Here is a 20,353-nt window from a genome sequence, read left to right as displayed (position 1 = left end):
AATGTATTGCTTTTTCAATTATAAAAATAGCACACTTTAAAAGTGTGACTATATATTTAAATAGTTATTGCTAATTATATCATAATATAACAACACTTATAAAATGTAGCCTATACTATTATTGTGTCAAAAAATTAGAAATATTGGCTACGCTGTAAAAGTGTGCCCAAAAACATTTTAGGCAACACTTTGAAAGCGTTATTCAGATTTAGTGTGGCCTAAGCCTAAAATGGTGTAGTGTATCTTGTAAGTTTTCACTAACACAAGATATTGGTAATAGTTCTTTCTCCACAAATAGATTTGCTAACATACAAGATGAAGACACCTTTGAAGAAAGTGAAGAAGAGGATATTTTGAATTATTGTTTTGCAAATGCAGCTAGGGAAGCAGATATTTCTCCTAGGCAACAACACAACAACAAAAAGAAGCATGGAAGAAAAAATAATGGGATGGTAAGATGACTGAGAAGTTTGTTCCAAGGCATCTATTGATGCGATTGACAAAGCAGAATCACATGACAGTGTCAACAACTTTAACGGGATCCAATAAATCTATGAAGATTTGATGAACCATCAAATATATATTGTTAGATATATTTGAAGAGGAAGACAAGAGGAAAACACTCCAGGTTACTTTAGAAGGACAATCTATCTTTTTCAGTTCATACTTGTGTAAAACGAAGTTTGAGTTTAATTACTCAAATCTCATCACGGCTTTTATACTTTTGTACTACTTAAGTATCCTTATTTGTAATATCATTATCGAGTGTATTATAAATTTGTGATGATTATAAAATACTTAATTCTCTCTAGCTCTTATTTTCTTCATGCGGGTTAATTAGTAGAGGTATTGTACCTCATTAGAATTGGTAAGATAAGGTCCAACCCCCCTTGCTTGTAGCTTTATTTAAAAAATTATGACGTGGTCGAATTATAATTGGGCACGTGTTAAAATAATTTTGCAAAATCACCGTTAAAAAATAATGGCATGAATGAGTATTTTCTTTAACAGTAATGATATAAATGAGCCAAACTTTCAACTGATTACATAAATGAGTATTTTCTAATTTTCTTGATAAACTATAGTATGATAGAAAAAATTGTGAAATGAAATTTTATTTATGGTATATACCAGTCTTGCAACTTTTTTTGTTCAATTGTTGAAAATGATATGACGAATAAAAACAAATCAGCTAACCTAATAAAAATATAAGATACAGATTGATTGTATTTGACCTGATGTTGTGTAGCAAAAATACTTAACAAGTATGAGCAAGTCACGTGTATTTAAAATATATAATATTTTTGATTAAAACTATGGTATAAAACAAAGCATGGAATTAGCAAATAAAAGGAGAAAACAAGACGTAGAAGTGGAGACAAACTACTTCATTTCTATCGAACTTTTTGAATAGGAAAATATATAATGTTATTCTCTTAGGTCCATTATTAAAAATCCTCTATTATTTTTATCGAAAGCAATCAATGTCACTGTCAGACATATTTGGAGGGAGACAAACAAATCTGCAGAGTTTTAGACGAATGAAGACTGTAAACATGCAATTGAATTTAATAATTGACAACACATATGGAATGGACCCTTTGGTAGAGTGCATATTTTTGTGTATTATTAGTTCTTTATTTGGTATATTTTTTCAATTTATGTCTCTAATTATTTTAATGCAATAAAATAATATTTTAACTTTATAAATACTTATAAAATAAAAATAATAATAACTGATATGAAAAAAAATTATAAAAATAAAATTAAGGAAAATAGAGTTATTACTTTATTTTTTAATATTTTGTATTATGTGAAGTTTTGGCTTAAAAGTGTGAATTAAAGGCTGAAGAACTAGTAAGATATTGAGATTATATAATATTTAATATTTATGTCCGAGTAAAATAGTAAATTATGTCGTGTAAGTGAAATATCAATTTATCCAATAATTACTCTGCATTAAGAAATCAAAATTGAATCAATAATCCAATGATTTATTTTTTTATAAAATCACTAAGAATTTGTTAATTCAATAACCCAATAACTCGATAACAATAAACCGATAGTAATTTTTTTCAATTTGATTTTTACGCACATTAAATTGACACCATTTAAATCGCTTGACAGCATATATAAAAATAATATTTAAATATCTAGTGTTTGTATTGTTTACGCAAAAATTAATTTTTAATAATTCTTTGATTTGATGTAATAAGAGCATGCATTCTATAATTTTTTTTTAAAAAAGATTTATTTATAGGAATACCTTCCAAAATATGATGAAGAAAATGTAAAAAGAAGTTTCAAAAGGCAATTATATGATATTAATGCACGTGTTAACAATCTTTGTATTATTAATAAAGTATTTTCTTATTAATTTCGAGACCAAAACATTAAGGAACAAATCATTAGAAAATATTTTATTAATTTGATTATTAATTTAATTTGTTTTAAAAAAATTAATAATAATACGTAAAATCAAATTGAATTGACATTATGAGGTGTATCACATGCCTCTTGTCTCCCCACCGCAACACCTTACTCAACTTCCTACTCCACTCCTCTTTGCTCCTTCCCATTTTCTTCAATCCAAATCAATAATATGAAGAAATAACATTCAACAATCCTCACTTATTCTCATTATCAATGGCAATTCACACTTGTTTCACACTAATACCTTCTTCTTTATCTTCTCCCAAATTGCCATTTCCCAAAAACACTATCTTCCCAAAATTATCAAAACCCACTTTCATGTTTGATCGGAAAAGTTCCTTTCAAAATGGCACCGCTGCTGTTCCTGCTGTAGGCGAGGATTTTCCGATTGATTATGCTAATTGGCTGCCAAAACGAGACCCAAACGATCGTAGAAGAGCTGGAATTTTGCTTCATCCTACCTCGTTTCCTGGACCTTATGGTATTGGTGACCTAGGCCCCGAGGCTTTTAAGTTCCTTGATTGGCTTCATCTTGCTGGTTGCTCCCTTTGGCAGGTTCAATTGCTCTTCTTTTGTTTCGATTAATTAAGAGATTTGGGGAATGTGCAACTTCTTATGTTTAGATAGCAACTTTTTAAGATTTCATCATGTAATATAATATCAACACAACAGTAAAGTTATAAAGCTATTAAGTCATTTAACAAAAAAATGCTTATCTATGTTACTAAAGTTTCTTCAAAAATGTTGGTTCCTGTTACATTCTCCAAAAATACACTGAGAATCTGACACCGGTGCGGTGTCAAAAGTGAAGAGTCTGAGCAACTTAGCTGATAATTTTCCCATGCTGGATAGCAATGGTTTCTTACCTCTTTTTATGGTAGCAAGAAGCATAAAGGTTATGTCTTTAGTGGAAATATTACAAATATGATAATAAAAGAATGGCGAGGCTAATTTTTTGTAAAGCTAGTACAATTAGGAGTTGTGATTACTTATTTATCATAAGAAAAAAGTAAGAAAAAGAGAAGAATACAAGTGCTTTCATAAAAATGAGCATCCATATACCAGGGATCTTGGCATCCCAGTTTTGCACTTCATCAACTCATATATATTGGGTGTTGGAATCTACAAAAGTTCGATGCCTCGTTTGTATTTTGTAAGGACTTGTAACTAACTAATAAAGGCTCGAAAAGTACCTTCTGTTTATTTGGCTTTTTTTTTTTGTCTAGAGTTATACTCTCTTGTTTGCTTGTGATTGTCCTTTTAAAGTTGCAATGAACTTGTCTCGAGTTATTTGGTCTGGAACTTCAAAAAGGCATTGGTTGTTGTATAGTTGTATCTTGATTGATGTAGTAGGTATGCTTCTGAAGGTTCACTTAAGAATACAATAGTCTGCTCTTAAAAATTGAGATCAAGATCTAGTCTTACCCTTTATCCAAACAATGGAACCAAAGCTGGTCCAAACTTTTTTTTGTGAGTAATTGGAATCTAAAGGGCGACAGGACTTTCTGCCCTTGTTTGCAGGTTCTTCCACTTGTACCACCTGGAAAGAGAGGCAATGAAGATGGATCACCCTATTCAGGACAGGTGACATGAATTTTCCTTTTTATGTTTTTAAGTGACTTGGTCATCCTTTCTACATGACATAGAAATTCAACTGAAAGCAGGAGAAGCTTAATTTTTCTTTTAAAAATTACTCTCTCAGTTTCAATTTATTTGTCTAGTTTTGATTTGGCACATAATTTTAGAAAGTAAAAAGATTTTTGAATTTTGTGGTGTTAAACTAAAGCTATGTCGAGTGTAACATAACGTCCTTTAATTTTGTGGTATTAAACATGCCATGTGGAAAGTTGAAATTAAAGAGTTGCCAAAAAAGGAAAGAGTCATTCTTTTTGAAACAGATTCAAAAGGAAAGTAAAACAAACAAATTGAAACAGAGGGCGTATTTCAATCAAATTGCTGCAATGTGAACTGCTTGAATATGCACATTTCATGAGGTACAATTTTGAGATTTTGTGTTGTTTTGATTCATGTTATATTGGGTTCCTTCTCTTTGCAACATAATTTATTTGATTAAATTTTCATACGGACAATGACATAGATCATTACCTTTTTGTTAATGCTGTAGTGATCTTGAAACGATCATCTTGTTAATCTTTACAACATTGAAATGACAGTTTATCAATGGTTGCTTTCAGGATGCAAATTGTGGTAACACACTTCTGATTTCTCTTGAAGAGCTTGTTGATGATGGTTTACTGAAAAAGGAGGAGCTTCCGGAGCCACTGTGAGCCACTTTTATAACATTTTCCTTACAATTCATTAGTGTTTCTGGACAGAGAAATTCTAGGAACATTACTTGACAACCCATTTTTATTGTTTGGTATGTTTCATTGTTCTGAAGACCTACAGATCGTGTCAATTACTCGACTATATCTGAGATAAAAGATCCTTTAATAACCAAGGTAAACAATGAGCAGATACTTGTTGCTAGTTCTTTTAATATAACATGAACTTTATACAACCAAAAAGGGTTGGAAAATGCTCTCAAGAGAATGGTTTTGAGTGTTTGGAGATGAGAAAGGAGGTTTAAAAATATCTCTTTTCTCTTCGACTACCTTACATGTCTGCTTCAAATTATCAAAATTTTGTTCTTCTGTACTCGAGCTTTATCCACCTCCTTTTTCATTCTCATTATAGATAAATAATTTTTTTCACTTCAAGAATTGATAGCTCATATGATATTAAGGGTAATTTTCTGCTAAATCATTTTTAGGCAGCAAAGAGGCTTCTCTCCAGTGAAGGGGAACTGAAAGACCAGCTCGAGAAATTTCGTCGGGATCCAAATATTTCGAGTAAGATAAACTTACTTCATTTCTTGATTAAGGTGAACAATAGAAAAAGGGTAACCATGGCCTGCCAAACCATGATAACTCCTTAATCACACATTTGCGAAGGATAATTGCTGATAGCATATGAATAGAGAATGCTCTGTAACACACTTGTTATGAATAGCTGATATATTCACTTTGAAATGAAAAAAGAAGTCAGAAAATGTGGGGACTTGTTAATAATTGCAAAAAATGGTTCTGTTAACACCTGCTATTGTTAAACATAATTTATTCAAGAAAAATACAGGTTGGCTGGAGGATGCTGCTTATTTTGCTGCCATAGACAACTCTGTAAACACTATTAGCTGGTATGATTGGCCTGAACCATTGAAAAATCGCCATCTTGGAGCTCTAGAAGAAGTTTATCAAAGTGAAAAGGATTTTGTAAGACCTCTTTAAAATTTGAATGCTGACCAAAGTTGGGTCCTTGAAATTGGGCAACCATTGAACATGATCTAATGTTACCTGGAACAGATTGACATATTCATTGCACAACAGTTCTTGTTCCAACGACAATGGAAAAAAGTTCGTGACTATGCACGATCCAAAGGGATCAGTATAATGGGAGACATGCCAATATATGTTGGATATCACAGTGCTGATGTTTGGGCCAACAAGAAACAATTTTTGCTGGTTAGCATCTCCATGAACCTTGACAGTAAATAAGTTGGGTGAATTACCCTCACTTACTTTTAAAGCTTTCTAATCTGTATAAACCATCTATCTCTGTGGCAGAATAGGAAAGGTTTCCCCCTTATAGTTAGTGGTGTTCCTCCAGACGCCTTTAGTGAAACTGGTCAACTATGGGGCAGGTAAGTGTTATTCAGACACTAGATTGTTGAACAGATATTTCCTTTATCTGAATAATATATACTTGAGTACAGAAGTATCCATATCTAGTTATTGCTTTTAGAAGACATACTTTGTGAACACTTGTCGTTTTAGGTTACTGGTAGATCATTTCTAGGTTCAATGTTAAACTGACAATTGTTGTGCTATCCACTACTTACTGTGATTGTTTTTGCTAAAAAGCCCTCTCTATGATTGGAAAGACATGGAGAAGGATGGATTTTCATGGTGGGTACGCCGAATTCAACGTGCAATGGATCTTTTTGATGAATTTAGGATAGATCACTTTAGAGGATTTGCTGGATTTTGGGCTGTTCCCTCTGGTAACGGATGTGGTTTTTTACAGGCTTATATGTAACTTTGTATCAATTGGTCACTCATGTAGTTTTTATAATCCATACTTGCAGAGGAAAAAATTGCAATTCTGGGACGGTGGAAGGTCAGATCTCTTCATATTTCTTTCATGTTTTGAATCTTAACCTCAAAAACTATCTCATTGTTTTATTATGTAATGACTTAGGTGGGACCTGGAAAACCTTTGTTTGATGCTATCTTACAAGCTGTTGGGAAGATCAATATTATAGCAGAAGACTTGGTATGTGTTAGCAGAGCATAGATACAACATGTTTTCTCTCTGAAATTTCTGATGTTGTCTTGATGTCTGCTTAACGGTCCAACCAATAAACAAGAAATATCTTCTTTAATGTCTCCCCGGAGCATTGTTTTGTGGTTTGGTAGACATTCAAATGGTTGGACTCTACCAATAACTTTCTCTTGTAGGAAGTGAAAGATAATGCCTTTAGAGAAGATAGAAGGTACCATTTGTTACGCAATTTCTGGTTGTACTGGTCAAAAGCAATAGTTTGACAGTAGATCTAAAAACCTGTTTTTGTGTGCAAGCAAGCATAACACATTTTAGCCGTTTATCTTTCATCATTATTTTCTTTCCTTTGGCTTCATCTAAGCATACTAGTAGATTTTTCTCTATTTCTCTATTAATTATGTATTGATGAGACTAGCTTGTACTCTTTAAGTTTGATTAGCGTATAGGTAGAAGGGAATTTTTGATTTGTTTATGTCGTTTTATAGATTAATTGTTGTATCTTCTCATATCTTGTAATGCTAAATGACAGGGAGTAATTACCGAGGACGTTGTTCAGCTAAGAAAGTCCATTGAGGCACCTGGAATGGCTGTACTCCAGTTTGGTATTATATCCTCTGCCGTACTTATAAAATGTTTGCAGAAAGTAGCGTTGAATTTATCTGGCATTCTTGGTAAAAATTTGTTCTTTATTGTGTCGTTTAGCATTTGGCAGTGATGCTGAAAACCCTCATTTACCTCACAATCATGAGCAGAACCAAGTAGTGTATACTGGAACACATGACAATGATACAGTAATCTTCAGTGCTTGATCTTGATTTATTGTGTCCCTTTCTCCCTATTATAACTACTCCATATCCAACATTTGTAAGCATTTTCTTGTGTTTGCATGTTTTAGATCCGAGGTTGGTGGGATACTTTGCCACAGGAAGAGAAATCCAATGTTAGTATGATTTATTGACTAAACCATTTTTTTTGTTGCTATAAATATAACGTGAGATGACAATGAACATGAATCTGTTGTATTAGGTACTAAAGTATTTATCAAATATTGAGGAAGAGGATATATCATGGGGCTTGATCGAAGGTGCAGTTTCTTCTGTAGCCCGTATTGCAATTATACCGATGCAGGATGTTCTTGGGCTTGGGAGTGATTCCAGAATGAACATTCCAGCAACTCAGGTAAATCTGCTTCTACAGAGTGAATAGTGAGTGACCAATGCTTGATCGTTTTTGCTTATAAGCTGGGCGTTGGTAGAGTTTGGTTTGTATTGAAGCTAGATTAGCACTCTAAACCTTCTGTTAACTGTCGACTCTGTTGGATGCATGTCTGAAGTTATCTTCCTGTTTTTGTTGTTTGGTTAGCCGAGACAAGTAGAGATTCTTAACTGATTATGTGCAAATTTGTGGCATCTGGTAGCTTCTCATTCTATTGACGCTTTTGAAATTTTCAGCTTTGGACCAAAATACTATTTCCTTCAATGTTGAATCTCCTTTCCTTCCCAATATCATCTGAATTATGATAGTATATAGCAATCACTTCAATATACTGGTGTTACTATGTAGTGGAACTAAATGATGTTGGGAGTCGTTTGGGATAGAAACAAGTTATGCAAGATTGTAATACATAGCTTAATTATTGTTGGGCATTTCATTCTTTGTACTAGAAATGAATATATAGGGTAAATTGTTAAGATATCGGTTGATCTCTTAAAACTTAATAAAGTTGGAAGGGTGTTGATGGATTTGAGGAAATATAAAAGGTATTTTTATCTTTTGGTGTTTCATCCATGCATAGTTATTCCATGTTACGTCGGGTCCAAAAATAATAATCCAATGGGTGTGTTAATTTATATGAGAACTGCCCATGCATTAGTCAAACTACAAACCAAAAAGTGGATAAAGCAATACCAAAATTTATACCAATATGATTATTTCATCTAACACATCAAACAAAGTGAGTCCTTTACAATCTTTCAGTTTCTCTTGAATCCTCTCTGACATCGTTTTTGTTTTCTTATCTTTCCCCTAATTGCAGTTTGGAAACTGGAGTTGGAGGATACCTAGTTCAACTAGCTTTGACAGCCTGGATGCAGAAGCAAAAAAGCTAAGAGATATACTTGCAACTTATGGGCGGTTGTGATGATGAATGATGATTAACATGTTATGGCACCTGGGAATCAGTGGAGGGGAGGACCTAGGGTGTAAGGTACGATTCACATGAACCCAATAGTTTTTACTCAAACCCTGTATTTATATTAAGAAATTCATAAAATATTTATAAATATTTGACTGTGAAATAAGTTATTATCATTGTATTCCCTCCATTCACTTTTACTAGTCCATAAAGGATTCTTAAGAAATAATAAATGAAATGCATATTTTACCACAATGTCCATATTAATTGATGTATAATCTTTAATTGACTTGAGAAATGATTTTGAATGAGTAGTTAATAGGTAAAACCAGAAAAGTTTTTCTCTTCTTGATATACTAAAATGGAGTAAAAGTTAAATTTATTTTTAATATATATAGTTGACAAGTAAAAGTGAACGGAAGGAGTATTAACTTGAAATCGTTATAGGAACTCATAAACTTCAAATTCTGGATTCGCCTTTGTTGGCAATGCTGCTAACTGCAATATTTGAGTTTCTCAAGATGATATTTTCGTACCTGCAGGACGTTGTCAGGCTTGGGACACAAATTGCTGAGAGCATAAACGATCGAAACAAGGTTTTCCTGCCACAGTTCACCTAATTGCTGCAAAGGAACGCCTGCGGTTTCATTTTTCTGAACTTAACGCTCACTGGGGAAGCAGACAAGGAAAGCTAAAACGCGTGCTTTGGATTCTATTATTCTACATTAGCCGGTATAAACTACAAATGCTAGAGCCTTTCCATATTTATGCAGAAACACTTCATAGTTTGAATGTCAACTGACCTAAAAATAAATAATGCATGTTTTTGTATTTACTATTTGGTCGAAATAACATGAAAAATTCCTTCTTGTTCCGTCTATCTTCAAGAAATATATGAATGCTCACTCATTTAGATTTTAAGTATCTTTAACCTTGACCTGATAATGGCCTGGAATATATTAGTCATATGAAAAGTTTATGTCCAGTTCTACTAGATAGCATAACAATATTTACATTTATGCTTTACATGCCAATTTGACAGTGTACGTATGTCTTTCTGAGAATGGTGTAAGCTCATTACGTTTTCAATAATATAATAAAAATAAAAGTAACTTTAGAGTAGCTTACTCAAAAGAAATTATGTGAAACATGTCTTAATAATTCTTGTACATCTCAAAACTTTAAAACTATTGAAGTGTATGTATGAGCATTTCATTTAAAAGTTTGCCGCTGCCTCTCCTCGGTCTCAAATTGTGGGAGAGTCAAACCTTAACAAAACTATGCGTCTCTGATGAATTATGATCCTACGGCACTGACCAAAACAATCTTGAAACCTATTTAATTAATACACAAAGGATTTACGTTTAAGTAATTTAGATGAGTATGTCATTGAAGAGGGACTTCATCAAGTCGTGATCATGAAGCTTAAGCTTACAGGAACTGAGAAAATTAATTCCAAAACAGTTGGTCATCAAAGGACGTTGTTTAGTGTCTGTTTGGATTGACTTTTGGCTTATGATTTATAAGTCATAAGTTAGGATTTCTAACTTATGACTTTTGGCTTATATTTGTTATTTTGACTTTAAATTAAAAGTGTTTGTAAGCACTTTTTAACTTTACGCAAACACTTCAAAGCTGCTTAAAAACACCTAAAATAAGTCAATTTAATAATTGGCTCGCTTGTAGCATGACATCTTTTAATTCATTGTGATCTTTATGAAGATTTTTGCTCAGTTCTTCCAAAACACTTTGGTTATCTTCAATTTAATGGGGAATAACATCTGATCCGTAACTTTTCATGGACACAAAATTTTAATCCTAAGAAAGAAACTTCAAAAGCTTTGGCAATCTGCCGCCAAATCTTTTTGGTCGAAGACCTTTGTTATCCATCGCATCAGCTATTAGTAAGCCAGTAACCATAGATAAAGCCACTCAAGATAGGACGAGACCTAGCACAACTAGATTTAAGGTCATTCTTGATCTTATGGACAAACATTCAAAACAAGAAAGGATACTGCTTTTTTTGGATGAACAATGTGATAAGCTCATTGAACACTATCAACATGTTGTGTTTGATAATCTTCCTTTGTATTGTACCTATTGTAAGCACCAAGGTCATGAAGATGCTGATTGTCGACTAATGATCCAAAAAAAAATATATAAAATCGAAAGATAATGCAAGTAACGTGAATATGTTTAACTCTCATGATTTAGACCAATTGTTTCAATCTCCCAAGTTACTTGTAAAAATAATTTGATCATCACTTCTAGTAGGCAAAAAGGTGTTACAAGTGAGAGTCGATGGGCCGATAGGGTAAAAGAAAATTGAGCGCCGAAGCACCAATGTTTGTGCCTATGGGTAGTGACATTACCAGTGGTTCATCCCCATTACATATAGGGCGACAATTGGTTTTAATTTAATAGGTACTAATGTTCAAAAAAATTCAGTTAGTGACAAAGAGCTTAAGGTTGACTTCTCAAACAAACAACTACAACATGTTGGTAGTATAGTTCTTTCTCCACAAATAGATTTTCTAACATACAAGATGAGAACAACATTGAGGAATGTCGAGAAGAGGATATGTTTGAATTACTTTTTTTGCAAATTCAACTAGGGATGGAGATAATTTTCTCCTAGTCAACAACGCAACAACAAATTGAAGCATGGAAGAAAAAATTGCTGGGATAAGACTGAGGAGTTTGTTCCAAGACAACTATCGAGCTACTTCCGGCAAAGCAAAATCATATGATATTGTCAATAACTTTAACAAGATCCAATAAATCTAAGAAGAATTGTTGAACTATCAAGTATTGTTAGACAAATTTGAAGAGGAAAACAGTCCATGTTACTTTAGAAGAGCAATCTATCTTTTTTAGTTCATATTTTTGTAAAACGAAGTTTGAGTTTAATTACTCAAATCTCATCTAGGCTTTTTATATTTTTTGTACTACTTAAATATCCTCATTTGTACTGTCATAGTGTATTATAAACGCGATGATGATCATAGGATACTTAGTTCTCTCTAGCTCTTATTTTCTTCATGCGGGTTAATTAAGTAGAGGTTTCGTACCTCATTAGAATTGGAAAGGTAAGATCTTGCCCTCTATTGCTTGTACTTATCTCTGTTGAGGTTTTCTCACCGTCTAGTGGTATAAATTCCAAAAAAATAATATTTGAAATTGACTAAAAAAGAAAGTGTATCACATAATTGGGATACATGAAATAATACTTATGATATTTATAGCCTTTTGTATTCTTTTTAAGAATATAATAACTTCATCAATTGCATGTAAAGTTAAATGTCGATAACTATAAGCAAATTAATATAGTAAGTAGATAAGTTGGACAAATCTAACGTTGCATATAATGAGTTTTTTCTAAACATAATGAGTGCTTTATTCTGTGTATTCCACAAGCGATATGTAGTAAGTATGGAGATCCTCCTCTTATTATTTTTTTTTTAAAGAACTAAATAACAATAATATCAAGTTACATATTTACAAATTATCTAAGAATAATATAAGATCTGAAAGATTTCAGTTTATCATGTATGCATGATAAAAATAGACATTATTTAGGTCTTTATCACATCTTTCTAAGGAATAAAAGACCATCCTTTTGGAATTTTTGCATGGTAAATGTAAACATTATCTATTAGTTGATCAATATATATCACATAATTTTTAAGGAGCCCCCACCTCCCCCATTATTTAGTACACTAAAAGTTAAAAAAAAAGAAGAAGAGAGAGACAACAAATAGTACTGAAAAAACAACAACAAAACAACAGTACATTTCTAGCTGCATGTAAGCACTCATACATGCATACTCACATACATAATCCTATATTGGACCTACTCTTCAATAATGTTGAAGTACTTCGTATTAGATCAAATCCTTTAAAAATAGTGTATTTTAAAAAAAAGATACGAACATTAATGCAACTAACAACATTTTTCATAAAGAGTTTGAGCAAAGTGGGGTGGGTGGGTCATATATATAGTTTTAGTCTATACCCAAATAGCATTAGCCTTAATGAGCAATTCCTTCAACTTGCCTTTAACATTGAGACTCATTACTTCATCAGAACCACCAACAAATTCCTTCCCAATAAATATAGCTGGGGTACTAGGATTGCAACCCATTTCAATCAAAGCTTTCTCCATCTTCTTGCCTTTCTCAATTTCATCAAGCTTATACACCATTGGATTCGCCCCAAAATTACGAATTAGGGTTTCGATACTGTGAGACATGCAACAATTACTCTTGCTAAATATCACCACTGGGCTTTCTTCTCCTAATCTATGCACTATATCCATCTTTTGATATAGTAAAATAATACAATAACTATAGTTTTATTTAGAGCTTGTGGAAATAATAGTATTGTAGTTTGAGGGTTTAGTTAAATTAAGACCTCAATTTGCATGGTGTTATATAGCAGTATTAGTCTTGGACAGTAAAATAAAGTAAGGGTATCTATAACATTATTCTTGATTTTGAGATTATAGAGGCATGACTTGATTTGTCAAACTGATAGATAAGAAAAGGGGGATTTTGTTTATCTTTTAAATATTCCTCAAAGATTTAATTTGTTGCTTTAAATGTACCAAATAATTGTACTGGATTATTCGAGCATAAGATTTGTGTACTATATTTGACAATTTATCGACATCTATCAATAGTTATTGAAGTGTGTGAGACCACATGAAAAATATTTTTTAATAACAGATAGTATTAAATAATAGTATTAAATAATATTAGTATTTACTGTGTACTAATCCTAGTCATATTAGGATTAGTACTCCTTAATCCTAGTCCTATTAGGATTAGTACTCCTTCCTATATCTCCTATATATATCTCCCATGTATTCCCTTATTAGGTTAACACTTCAATACAATCAATATTCCTTCATGGTATCAAGAGCCAGAAAACCTAGATCTTCTTTTCTCTAGGTTTTTTCTCTCTTTAGGGCACCGATCGTTCCCTCTCTTCTCTTGGGCGGCGGCAGCCATGACAACCGAGGTGGATCCTCTCGATTCACTTCCTTCTGGCGTTAAACTCCTTCTCAGGCATCTTCATGCTCTGATTCCCGAAAAATTATCAGACATAAATTACCCTACATGGAAAATCACCGTTCTTACAGCCCTTGAGGCCAATTACCTTCTCAAATACGTCGATGGAAGCACAGAACCGCCGCCGGCAGTCATCACCGCCACGGACAAATCAGAAAAAACCAATCCGGCCCATGCCGCCTGGAAAGCCGTGGATGGCCAGATCCGATCATGTTTGATTGCGGTCATCTCTCCCACGGTTCAGAAACACGTCCGATCCTACACAACTGCTTCAGCCCTGTGGACGGCCCTCGCAACACGCTATGCATCAATTTCCCACTCTCATATTTTTCAATTGCGTGATCGTCTCCACACAATTACCAAAGGCACGAAAACTATGGCGGAGTATTTAGACGAGGTCTCCACCATCATCACAGCCCTCGACACCGTGAACGAAATCATTCCCGAAAAAGATCTCGTCATGTGCGTCGTTCGGGGGCTCCCATCAGCTTACTCCTCCATTAAACAGGCGGTTCGCATCAGTCCAACGCCCGTTGACCTGGCTACTCTCTCCTCGTGGCTAAAAAGTGAAGAAATCAACGTGGATCTGGAGAGCAAACTTCTTCTCCGAGAAGCCGCTGTTATGGAGCCGGCCACCGCCCTCACCGCAAGCCAGAACTATCGCGGGGGGCGTGGTGGCGGCCGGCAGGGGAGCCGCGGCGGCTACGGCAGAAACAGCGGAGGCCGCGGGCGCGGCGGTCGGCAGGGCAGTCGTCCGCCGTACGACGGTCAGCAGCACGGCAGCAACAACAGCCTGCACTCCTTCGGCAGCGGCGGGCAGTCATCTTCCAGCGGCGGGCAGGGCACTTACGAGCGGGATCGTCCAACTTGTCAAATCTGTCAGAAAACAGGACACACCGCTGTTCGTTGCTGGTTTCGGTATGAGGAGAGCCGAAATAGTGATAACCGTGCCAATTATGCATCTCAAGCCGGCCCTTCCTCTGAATGGCTGTTGGATACTGGGGCCAACATGCACGTTACTTCTGATCTATCCAAGCTTAACGCTCCAAATCCATATCATGGCTCCAATGGTATTACTGTTGGCAACGGTGAGTCCCTTAATATTTCTCACACTGGCACGGGTACCATTAAAACCCCCACCGCTATCTTTCACCTAGGTAACCTTACCCACGTCCCTTCTATTAAATCCAATCTCCTTTCAGTTCACCAATTCACAAAAGACAATAATTGCTCACTCTTGTTCACCTCTAATGATTTTCAGATCCTAGACAATACTACCAAGAGGGTGATTTTTCAGGGCCCCTGTGAGCATGGTCTGTACGTTCTTCCTGGCACAAGTTCGTCTGCCCACCCAGTTTCAGAAAGCGTTCCTGTGGCTCCGGTGGCTCTTTCGGCTGATGGCCACAGTCTGTTGTGGCACAGTCGTCTGGGTCACCCGTCTACTCAAATAATAAATTCTTTAATGTCTCAATTAGGTTTTTCTTCCATTCATGTAAACAATTGTGACTCCTGTTCAATTGCTAAATCTCATAAATTACCTTTTACTTTATCTGAGAAGCGTACAACTGCACCTTTTCAACTTATTCATTCTGACCTATGGGGTCCTACTGCTGTTCCTTCATTTGCTGGTTTTCGCTATTATATTTGTTTTGTGGATGATTTTACAAAATACACTTGGTTGTACCCACTAAAACACAAATCACAGGCATACACCACCTTTGTCACTTTTGAAAAAATGGTCAAAACACAATTCAATTCTCATGTTAAACTTTTTCGAAGTGACAATGGAAAGGAATATGTCAATAACATCTTTGGCCAGTTTCTGCAATCCCTGGGAATTATACATCAAACCTCCTGTCCATACACTCCCGAACAGAATGGGGTGGCTGAGCGTAAGCATCGCCATCTCATTGAAACGGTGGTTACTCTTCTACATCAATCTCATCTCCCTGTCTCCTTTTGGGTAGAAGCTCTAGCCACCGCAAACTACCTCATTAACAGAATGCCCAGTCACACTCTCTCCAACAAATCACCCTATCAACTCCTTTACCAAGAACTTCCCAATTATACCAACCTCCGCGTCTTTGGGTGTCTTGCCTACCCTTGGCTACGCCCTCATATTACTCACAAATTACAACCCCGATCCCGTCCTTGTATTTTTTTGGGCTATCATCCTACCTCCAAGGGTTATCGCTGTCTTGACCCACAAACTCATAAAGTCTACATATCTCGTCATGTCAAATTTGTCGAAAATGAGTTTCCCTACGAGTCTATTTCCTCCTCCACAAATACATCATTCATTGGCGTCCTTCCCCTTTTTCCAACATACTCACAGGGTCCCTCACCACCTTCCCCCACACCTCCACCCACTACCCAACCACCCCTCATCACCCCTTCGACCGTCACCCACAATACACCCGCAACCACCACCCACACTCACAACCAACCCGAACCACCCCATACCCACAACATCTCCAGCCCGATCCGTTTTGGGTCCTTCCCGGCCACCCCCGAATCACCACCGCCCGTGCCACCCCCCAATACTCATCCCATGTTAACCCGTGGCAAAGCCGGTATCTTTAAACCCAAAACCTTTCAGGCTACCATACTACCAAATACACCCCTTCCCGATAGTGAACTAACAACCTACTCTGTTGCCTCAAAAAATGCTTATTGGCGTCATGCTATGGATGACGAGTTTAAGGCTTTGACTGATCAGAAAACTTGGGTTCTTGTACCTAAGCCCCATGGGCGGCACCCAGTGGGCTGTAAATGGGTGTACAAAATTAAACACAATGCGGATGGCAGTATTTCCAGGTACAAGGCTCGTTTGGTTGCTAAAGGCTACAATCAGGAGTATGGGCTTGATTACTCCGAGACATTCAGTCCTGTTATTCGGCAGGAAACCATTCGCCTGGTACTGTCACTCGCCGTGCGCAACAATTGGCTCATCAATCAGTTGGATGTTTCCAATGCTTTTCTTCATGGCATGCTTGATGAAACTATCTACATGACGCAACCACCGGGCTATGTTGATCCCCGCTTCCCTCAACATGTTTGCAAACTCCAGAAGTCTCTGTATGGGCTCAAGCAAGCCCCCCGTGCTTGGTACACACGTCTGAAAACGTTCCTCCAGGGACTCGGCTTCACGTGTTGCGTACACGACACGAGTCTGTTTACTCGACATTCAGCACACGGTACAGTCATTCTTCTTGTCTATGTAGATGATATCATTATTACAGGCTCTACTGCAGCTCTCATTCAGGATGTCACTCGAGCTATGCATACTACCTTCAAAATGAAGGACCTTGGCCCGTTACATTATTTTCTGGGAATGGAGGTTTCTCGGACAGGCAGCGGCTTGTTTCTTCATCAGTCAAAATATGCTCGAGATCTGTTGCAGAAAGCTGGACTGGAAAAATGCACCAGTCAACCAACACCGATGGCAGTCTCTTCGTCTACGAATGGAGCCGACACCCCCTTTGCCGATATCACCCACTTCCGCAGCCTCATTGGGGCTCTACAGTATCTGGCCATTACCCGTCCTGACATCCAGTTTGCTGTCAACCGAGTTGCTCAGCGCATGCATCAACCAAGTGAACATGATTACCATTGTCTAAAACGCATTCTCAGGTACATTTTTGGCACTCTTGGTCGTGGTTTACTCATTCGACCCGGGGACTTGGAGCTTCGGGGTTTCTCAGATTCAGATTGGGCGAATGATAAAAATGACAGAAAATCTACAATCAATATTCCTTCATTTTTGATCATATTCATGATGTGTTGTTGATGTTGGGTGAATTTACATTTTTCAGCCATAATTCACAACATTCTTTTGAGTAATTTTTAGTTTGATACTCCTTATTTTCACTTACAATTGTATAATATTACATGACTTTATCATTAATGATGTTTTATGCTTTGTAGGTGAAAATTAAAGTTGAAATTTGAATTATAGGTTTTCTTCTGAACTTATCATTAGATTATTGTTTTCTTTGTTGTTGTTGATTTTTTAATGTATAATCGGATAATGAGCAGTTAAAAGTCTGGATAGTTATATTATACAATTGTTTAGCGGATTCTACTATACATATACGTATTTTGTTCTCTTAGGCCTCATTGTTTTCATTAAAATTAAAAGGTCTAAATCTGAATAAACATCTGAATATTAAAATTTGCATTAAGATCTGGGTGTTTTAATCTAATACACATCTGAATATTAAGATGTGGCCTCTAAATCTGAACACTGAATAATTAATGTTGTTTGTTTTTAATATTTGAATGTAGAAGTAAAATTGGACATTATACTAATAAAATATTATAAATTTTCATTTCAAAAAAATGTATCACTTTTGATTAAAAATAGTTTTAAAAGTTTTAATAATCATGATTTTGAGTACTATTTTTTCATTCATAAACCTTGATGAACAACAATACACCAAAAATATTAATGCAACCAATGTTATTGACACACATCAACACAAGAAAATTATTAATATTAAAAAAATATTGAAGGATTTATGAAAACTTACCGGTTGGAGAAAATGGTGTTTGATTGAGAAAAGTGACAAAGAGAGTTTTTAGTTATGAGATAAAAAGACACGCCCAACGCCCAACGCAGAAGAGCTATGATTTATTATTTGATAACTTATCAAATGAGTTCGAATGTTGTTAAAAATCTCATACAAATCTGATTGTTTCAGACCTCTTCAGACCCATTAAGAGGTTTTTAAAAAAATAAAACAAATGAACTTAATGGGCTGAATATGAATAATTCAGATTCAGACCTAAAAATCAAACGTACTTAAGGGGTTGAATCTAAATAATTAAGATTCAGACTTCCATTAAGTGCAAACAAATGAGACCTTAATCTTATACTCACTATTTTGTTGTTTCATAATCTATAAAGTAAATGAAAATTTAGAGAAAAACGATTGACCTAGGGTTTCCTTTCTAGTCAGCAATTGCGCAACTCTATGGTTGCTATGACCATTGGACGTCCTCCTTTCGAGGCTGTCCATCCTTCCCCACCACCCCAAACCACCACCATCCTTTTCAATCCCAATACTATAAATCATAATAATCAGTCCTAAACTAAAAAACAATCGCAAAATCAATCGAATAATTCATGTAGAACCTACTATCACATTTTCAATGGAGGAAAGACAAGACTTTATGATTGAAGAGGGATTGCATCAAGTAGTGATGTTTAAATTATCTCATGGTGCGCCAGATTTGAAGTTATTAAGGTCAATTTTACCGAAACATCTTGGTACTAAGGACAATTGTTTAATTGACTTACTTGCTCCAAGACAAATTATGTTGAGATTTGATCAATATGAAAAATTATGTACTAGATTTATCTCGCTCAGTTAATTATCTTCTCTACAATGAAGAGGAACACCAATGTAGGAATTTTCCATGGTCCATTGGATATAATCCTAAGGAGGAAGCGACGTTAGTTGTGGTTTGAATTTCTTTACCGAACTTATCTTCCCATTTGTTTGCAAAGAAGTATATGTTCTCTATAGCATCGAACGTTGGGAAACTAATAGCTATAGATAAAGCTATTCAAATCAAGTCAATACCTAGCACAACTAGGGTCAAGGTTATACTTGATATAATGAAAAAACATTCAAATTGTAAAAGATTGCAGTTTGTGAATGGAAAATCCGGTAAGTTAATCGAGTTTTTAAGGACATTGTTTGTGTATTGCAATTATTCTAAGCACCAAGGTCATGATGAAGATAGTTGTCGTTTGATCTTGAAAATAAATCAAAATAACAAACAAATTGTTGATACCATTGAAGTTGCTCCAAAAAGTTCCTTCAATTGTGAAAAGTATCAAGAGAAATACTAAATCAAAAAAGAATGATTGTAGATGTCTATCAAAGTAAAGTTACTTCTTTAGATCGACAATTGGTTGTTGTCACTTCTGATCAAAATTGTGCACACTCAATGAATGTTGTAACAAGTAATATTGATGTTCAAACAATTAACAAAAACAAAGGGAGAACGCCAAAAGTTGGGGTTTGATGCGCCGCGAGTTTGTTCAAGCTAAAAAATAATAGATTTAGGACACAAACTAATGGATACATCTGATGCAGAAGATGTTGAAAATTCTAGGAAGCAAATTTTGCAAGTTGAAACCAAGAATGCAACTACAAACTGGATATTGGTTGCACACAAAAATTTAACTAGTAATCGGATCCTTTCCCTGATTAGTCAAAATAATTCTCTATGTAGTGAAAAGGATGCGACTGAAAATTTTCATGACAGTGAGAAGAAAAAAGCTATTAGTAATGCCTCAAGAGACCAATTATGTTCGAGTAATTTTGATGTTTTATCGAAGACTATCTGAAAGCAAGTAAAG

At 35.3% G+C, this 20,353-nt stretch overlaps 2 protein-coding genes across 2 annotated transcripts; one reads left to right on the top strand and one right to left on the bottom strand.

Moving 5' to 3' along the window:
* The first annotated feature begins 2,502 nt into the window (after positions 1–2,502).
* LOC107017855 (4-alpha-glucanotransferase, chloroplastic/amyloplastic) lies at positions 2,503–9,788 on the top strand. The gene is made up of 17 exons (XM_015218134.2): positions 2,503–2,988; positions 3,955–4,017; positions 4,629–4,717; positions 4,835–4,895; positions 5,207–5,285; positions 5,569–5,705; positions 5,796–5,954; positions 6,057–6,133; positions 6,354–6,493; positions 6,578–6,609; positions 6,691–6,765; positions 7,304–7,376; positions 7,477–7,565; positions 7,670–7,714; positions 7,801–7,953; positions 8,810–8,980; positions 9,451–9,788. Exons 1-16 carry the CDS (start codon positions 2,647–2,649, stop codon positions 8,912–8,914), a joined length of 1,719 nt encoding a protein of 572 aa, XP_015073620.1. The 5' UTR covers positions 2,503–2,646; the 3' UTR covers positions 8,915–8,980; positions 9,451–9,788.
* A 2,756-nt stretch (positions 9,789–12,544) lies between these two features.
* LOC107017159 (monothiol glutaredoxin-S6-like) lies at positions 12,545–13,377 on the bottom strand. The gene has a single exon (XM_015217435.2). It carries the CDS (start codon positions 13,224–13,226, stop codon positions 12,918–12,920), a length of 309 nt encoding a protein of 102 aa, XP_015072921.1. The 5' UTR covers positions 13,227–13,377; the 3' UTR covers positions 12,545–12,917.
* Between the last annotated feature and the right edge of the window lie 6,976 nt (positions 13,378–20,353).

This window comes from Solanum pennellii, chromosome 4 (assembly GCF_001406875.1).
Source record: "Solanum pennellii chromosome 4, SPENNV200".
Taxonomy (NCBI): domain Eukaryota; kingdom Viridiplantae; phylum Streptophyta; class Magnoliopsida; order Solanales; family Solanaceae; genus Solanum; species Solanum pennellii.
The sequence above is the reverse complement of the archived record's forward strand: the minus strand, read 5'-3'. Positions and strand labels throughout refer to the sequence as shown.

Bases quoted from the DNA above. Each gene is read 5' to 3' on its own strand.
- LOC107017855 (XM_015218134.2), top strand. From the start codon at position 2,647: ATGGCAATTCACACTTGTTTCACACTAATACCTTCTTCTTTATCTTCT. The intron at 5,955-6,056 runs GTTAGCATCTCC...TCTCTGTGGCAG, and splicing joins ACAAGAAACAATTTTTGCTG to AATAGGAAAGGTTTCCCCCT. The intron at 7,954-8,809 runs GTAAATCTGCTT...CCCTAATTGCAG, and splicing joins TGAACATTCCAGCAACTCAG to TTTGGAAACTGGAGTTGGAG.
- LOC107017159 (XM_015217435.2), bottom strand. From the start codon at position 13,226: ATGGATATAGTGCATAGATTAGGAGAAGAAAGCCCAGTGGTGATATTT.